General features: G+C 59.0%; 2 protein-coding genes across 2 annotated transcripts, besides 2 other annotated features; both read left to right on the top strand.

Annotated features, from left to right (window-relative positions):
- Positions 1-6,292: a sequence feature (areas not merged during assembly with more than two copies in the genome that could not be assigned to a particular haplotype).
- Positions 844-874: a microsatellite.
- On the top strand, positions 1,392-1,889 carry Tc00.1047053509887.10 (uncharacterized protein; the record flags this gene model as incomplete). Its single annotated transcript, XM_799511.1, has 1 exon — positions 1,392-1,889. One exon carries the CDS (start codon positions 1,392-1,394, stop codon positions 1,887-1,889), a length of 498 nt encoding a protein of 165 aa, XP_804604.1.
- Positions 2,038-6,292, top strand: Tc00.1047053509887.19 (dispersed gene family protein 1 (DGF-1), putative; the record flags this gene model as incomplete). The annotated part of the gene is made up of 1 exon (XM_799512.1): positions 2,038-6,292. A coding segment is annotated over one exon (4,255 nt), but the record flags the coding sequence as incomplete, so codon positions are not given.

Genomic DNA, 6,292 nt, shown 5'->3' on the forward strand with positions numbered 1-6,292 from the left:
GTGATTGGCTGCCGCGTGGGACACTGCGCCCCTCCCCTTCACCAACACACACACACACACCGTTAGGAATAAATTTTACTACGCAGAGAACAATTTCTTTTCTTTTTATAAATTGTTTTCTTATCTGGCTTGTTGCCTTGGGGCAATCACTATGGATTTTTTTTTTTTTGCTTTTGTTTATTGTTTCCTGCTGCACTCTTCCTGTGAGGGGTGCCGTGTGTTTCCCGCCCAACTGCTCCACTCGCACACCCACCGACACGCTCATGACGACGGCCCTGTGCGCCTCGCCTGCTGCACGCATGAGGAGGGGCCGCGACGAACGGCGCGCTGAGGGAGCCGTGACGTGTGGGCGTGCGACGAGGGCATGTGGGGCGGAGCACACATTTCTTTCCCTCTTGTTTTGTTGTTTTTATTGCCAGGGCTGGCAGACACCCGCAGCGCCACACACACACAGCCACACCCTGTCGGTTTTTAGGGTTTTTTGCTTTTTGTGTGCATTTCACGCGCTGGCAGTGCCGTCAGCAGTTTTCTCCCCTTCTCATGATGTTTTTTTTATTTTTTGCTGCGCTCACTCTCCCGATGGGGAGACGCGACTTCCGTCATGTCTGCGTGCTTCTCTCACTTCCCTCCACACACACACGAGTGACTGAGCTCTGCGGGCCGCACTCGCACGCCGATGAAAGGGCTGAGGGGAGCAGCAACACGCAGATGACCCCGTGAAATATAAACGATGTGCGGACACATGGAGGTCGGACGGTTGAAAGACATGCAACTATTTAATTTTGTTTTCCGGGCAAAATATATGCAGACGGTTCGGTGTGGCCACATGGCAGCCAGGCGAATTTATTATTATTATTATTATTACTTTTTTTATCAATTTTAAATTTGTGTGGAACAGTAATATAGGAAGTTCTTTTTTTTTTCTTTTTTCATGACGGGGTTTATATAAGAAGGGGGTGGCTAGGGAAAGTTTTCTTTTGTTTTGAATAAATCTTCTGTGGTTTGCCGCTGATCGGGCTGCAGTGCAATCCTGAGTTTGAGCAGCCCTTTCATTCTTCTTTCTTTGGTCATGCGCCTCTGCTGTGCATTTGTGTTTGTGCGTCTCTTCAGATGCTTTGTTTCTTTTTTCTGTCTTTTTTCTTTTTTTTCGCGTGACAGTGGGCACACACAACCACACGCGCAGGACACACACATTGCAGTGCAGGTGGATTCCTCTTTTGTACTCGGTGCTGGCAGTTGCGTGTGGCTGCTGCTCCCCCGTTGTATTGGTGAGGGAGGAGGCGCGTGACGGCGACCGGTGGAGAGAGAAGGCACCGACCGCTGCTGACGGTGACGGTCTTGGCTGCAGGTAATCTGACGGGATGGCGTGACTGGTGTCACAGTTAACCGAGATGGATGAGGACCGCACCGCATCTCTTTTTCGTCTCATCCTCCTCTCAGTCCACGGCAGACACACACACGCAAAGTGCGGCGGCGGCGCGACCACCATCCGTACGGCTGCGAGCGAATCGGACTGTGCAGTTGATGTGGATCCTTTTTCCCCGTGTCTGCGTACTGCCGCCGTGCTCCTTCATTCTTCATTTCGTTCTTGTGTATGCCGTGCGCGTATGAGTTCGCTGTTTCTTGTGCAGTGCCGACTCATTGGTCACACCAGCGACGCCAGTGGTCATGTTTGTTTTTGCCGGGACCCTGTTACTTGGGACGGCGGCTGTGTGGGGCTGCGCGGGCGGTGCGAGGGTGATGGTGCTACTGAATTGATTGCGTCTGCGCGGTTTCCTGTTGGGGTTTGTACTGTGTTTGGGATTTTTTGTGGCCGGATGCTTCTGCGTGCCACTGTGTTTGGTTACTGTGGTTGCTTCCTTTTGTTCCTTTTCTGGCCGTGCAGTTAGAGATACTTTTGCTTTACCAGCACAACTATCGTTTCAAGGTGTTAGGGATTACTCGCAGTATTAGGTTTATAATTAGTGGGATAACGACCTATCGGAATCGTGTATCTGGATTTACCATCTGTAGAAAGGGATTTGATAGACAGGAGGGATGGTTGACGGGGCGAGTGCGACACACCACGAGAGCCCTGCTGATACGTGTCTGGGTCGGTGGATGCGGTCTTCGGTGGGTGCGTGTCCGCGCAGCCGGCACCGTGTGCGGAGCAGGGCCATTGCGGCTGTGCGTGTGGCGCTTCTTTTGGTGTTGGCGCTGGCTGCTGCTGCGGCGTGGATGCCCGCGGTGCATGCGGTGGTGTTGCGACTGCGGGGCGGCACGGTGGACAGAGCCATCACGGTTGGCCGCGCCGTGGACACGGCGCTGATGGACGGCGTGTACATCACGAACGGCGTGGCTGTGGTGTTCGACGTGGCGGCGATGCTCCCCGGTGCGCTGCGCATCGAATTGAGGAACTGCGTGTGCGATGGCGGTGCGCAGCTCTACGTGCGGGGCTACAGCGGTGAGCCGGCGAGTGACCGGAGCCTGGAGGTGAGCGTGAGCGGGCTGTCCGGCGGCTACTGCTCGCTCGTGTTTGTGCACAACCTGCCGGCACACACGAACGTGACGGTCCGCGACTCGACGATTGTGACGCCGGGGCCGATGCACTACTCGCAGCTGAGTGGGCTGACGGACGCGGTGGCGTCGCCGCTTGTGCTGTACGCGACGTCGCTGTTGCAGACGCAGCTGCGTGTGAGCAACACTGTGCTGAGGTCGTCGCACGTGGGCGGGTCGGCGGTGTACGTTGGCGGCGGTGTGGACCTGCTGTCGAGCGCGGTGGTGCTTGACGGCGTGTCGCTGGTGACGTCGGGCGGTCCGACCGCGTCCGCGATGCATGTGGCGTCCTCGTCGCGTCTCAGTCTGCAGAGCCACTCGGTGTTCTCCGTGACAAACGTGTCGGTTGTGAGCAGCGGCGGTGGCATTGTGCTCAGCGAGCGCCTCGCGGTGCTTGATTCGGTGCTGCGCTTCGTTGGCGTCGAGGGGTCTGTTGCGTCGTCGCTGGTGCGCTGCGACGGTGGGACGGTCGGTGGCGGCGGGTGGCTGGACATGCACGACGTGTGGGCGGTGGGCGAGGCGTCGTCGGTGGCGTCGCTGTCGGGGGTGACGCTCAGCGGCGGCACCGTGTCGATTGCGCGCTGCGCTGCCGCCGGCGCGACGCTTGTCTCCGGGCTGACGATCACGAGCGGCGTCGTGTCGGTGCAGTGCAACCGTGCTGGCGGCCGGGTGCTGCGGAGCAGCGGCGACTATCGCATGGCCGGCCTGCCCTCCGTGAGCGTGGTGCCGTGCGACGGCTGTGCGGCAGCGCTGGCGTGCTTTGATGCACTGACTGCGTCGTTCACCGACTGCGTGTGCAGCTGCCGTGCCGGCGGTGTGGGCGAGGCGTGCCTGCCGTTCGACGTGCCGCCTGCGAGGGCCGGTGGTGGCGGTGCGCAGGGCTGCGTGAGTGGCGTGACGCTGACGGAGTCCGTGACGGTTGGCGGTGGGCGGGCGACGACGTGCTTCGACTCGGTGGTGTTCAGCGGGCCGATCACTGTGACGGTGGACCTGCGTTTGATGGATGCGTTCGCTGACGCGCTGAACGTGACGCTGCGCCACTGCGTGCTTGCGGGCGGTGCGCAGCTGCGGATTGGCGGCCTCAGCGAGATCACGGCGCACCCGATGCCCCACGCTTTCGTCAACATGACGAACGTGACGTCGGTGGAGGGCACGATCGTGCTGCATGGCGCGATGCCGCTGCACTCGAGAGTGCTGCTGGCGAACTCAACGCTGCGCGCGACGGTTGGCGGGTCGCAGTACGTGCCGACGACCCCTGGCCACGCGGGATCCCGGCACGGCCCCGCGCTAGTCCTGGACGGCGTCCGGCTTCTGTCGACGCGGTTTGTCATGACGCGGTCGACGCTGGCGTGTGGCGGGGAATTGTGCGCTGCGATCCTCGTGGAGCGCGGCCTTGGCGTGAACCTGTCCAGCGTCTTCTACCTGGACAACTGCGCTGTCAGGTCGCAGATGCACGTGATGTACGCTCTTGCGTCGGATTTGCGTGTGAGCGGCGGCTCTGTTTTCTCCATACGGGACAGCTTGTGGAGTGCGCCGAGCATTAACATGTACGAAGCTGCTTGTGTGTTCAGGGATGTTGTTGTGGCTGGCGGCAGCGTGCTGCAGATTGTGTCCAGCACTTTCCGTCTTGGCTTTGCCATGCTCATGGCAACCACGCTGACCGTGACTGACGGCAGCTGGCTGGTGCACCGCAACAACGAGTTCCGCACCGCCTACGTCGTGTACGTGACCAACTACTACGGCGTTGCGTTTTGTGATCAGAGTGTGTGGTCGATACTTTACAACAAGTTCACGTACGGCTCGTACTCGTCTACCATTGCATGTGTGACGAGCAAGTGGCCACCACCATCCGACACGCGCCCGACCATCTACGGCGTGTGCAACGAGGCAATAGGCTCACCTGTGACGGATTACCAAGAAGAGCTTAATATTGGGACGCCCGTGACGGTGTTGGACTGTGGTGCGTGCACGGTGGACGCCGTGTGCTTTGCAGCGAGGACGAGCAGCATCAGCGGCTGTGAGTGCGTGTGCGCTGCTGGCGGCTACGGTGAAACGTGTCTGCCAGCTGCGGTTCCGGACGGTCTTGGGCCGCTCCCGCTCCCCGATGCGAAGGACACGGAGGTCCGCTGCGTGCACGGTGACAGCATCGACTCTTTGGACTATCCTGGTCCCGGTGTGCGTGGTCTGTGCCTTGTCAACGTGACCTTCACCTCCCCGATGTTGCTGGACCTGTCGTATTTCGACGCACCACAACAGACACTCAACATCACGCTGCTGCAGTGCGTCCTCATGGGCCTGTTGATCAGGGGGAGTGGTGCGCGCGTGCACGTGAGCGTGACATCCTCGATGCTGGATTCTGGTGCATTGGTGTTTGAGGGCGATTTTGGCGTGAGCTCCCAGATACTGGTGGTGGGCAGTGTGCTTGTGACGATGTCGTCTTACGCCATTTTATTTGTGAAGTTTTTTCTTGGTGTGAACTCGACGCTGCTGCTGCTTGACAACAACTTGGAGGGGAGTAATTGCGCGTTGTATATTTCCAATGCTGCTGTTGATGGTGGCGGGGTCATTGTGAAGGGAAATACGCTGAGGGCAACGGAGGACGATGACGGTGTGGAATCATCTGTTTGCGTTAATGCTATTGATGTGAGGAACGGCGGCTACTTTGACGTTGAAAACACCACGATGAGCGCGGTCAATGGCTTTTATTTTCACGGGGAAACCACCGTGGGCACCGCGGGGCTGCTGCGAGTGGCGGACTGCACCTTTGTTGAAAGCACAGAGGAGTTTGAATCTGCGCTGGTGTATTTTGACGGCTCGGTGACACTCGAGGGTGGTGCGCAGTGGCGTGTGGAGGGCAACAGCGCGAGTGCGTTCTCAATACTAAGTATAGCAAATGCCGAGCTCAACATTCAGCTGTCAGAGAGCGGCACTACTGTGGCGCTTGCACACAACCGTCAGGTGGACTCGAGTGTTTCCTTCGCCAAATTTCTCCCATCGAGCATTGTCGTGACGTTACCCGCGCGGTTTGTGGTGGGGTGCAACCTGCAGGGCGGTGAGGAGGTGTCGTACGACGGTATGTTTCCGGAGGAGGTGGAGGTGTTCAGGTGTGGCACATGCAACGACGACGCGGCGTGCTACATGCCCGGGACGGAGTCGGTGGACCGCAGCTCGTGCTCGTGCAGCTGCAAGGACGGATGGCATGGCGCGTCGTGTCTTCCCTTCGAGGTGCCCGACACGGTTGTGCCGCCCGTGGCGGAGAGAGCCGTCGACGGCGACACGAGCTGCGTGGTGGAACAGACGCTGACGAACGTTACGCTGAACATGTGGAAGACGCACCACTGCTACGTGGGTGTGACATTCAGCGGCGTGGGTGCCACGCTGACGTTTTCCTTCGACAGTATGCCGCTGCATCTCCCCATCAACATCACGCTCACTGGGTGCACATTCCGTGGGGGTGCCGCGCTGCAGTTTGTTGGTGGTGCTGAGGCGGCCGAGTCAGCCGGCGTCCTCGTCCGCGTGAGCCAGACTGTAATGCGGTCTTCCGTTGTTTTGTTTGCAGCTGCCCTTCCGCAGCACTGCGACATTGCCGTCACGGAGGTTGACGCGGTGCAGTCCTCCGAGGTCCAGCTGCTTGACACTAGGAGGAACAAGTTCGGCGTATTTTTACTGATGAACGTCGTGTTGAGTGCTTCCTCTTTGTTGGTCAGCAACGTCAGGGCGCGTGCAACGATGTACGGTGGGTATGGTTTGTACTCGA

The sequence above is a fragment of the Trypanosoma cruzi genome, genomic scaffold, assembly GCF_000209065.1.
Source record: "Trypanosoma cruzi strain CL Brener 1047053516505 genomic scaffold, whole genome shotgun sequence".
NCBI lineage: Eukaryota > Euglenozoa > Kinetoplastea > Trypanosomatida > Trypanosomatidae > Trypanosoma > Trypanosoma cruzi.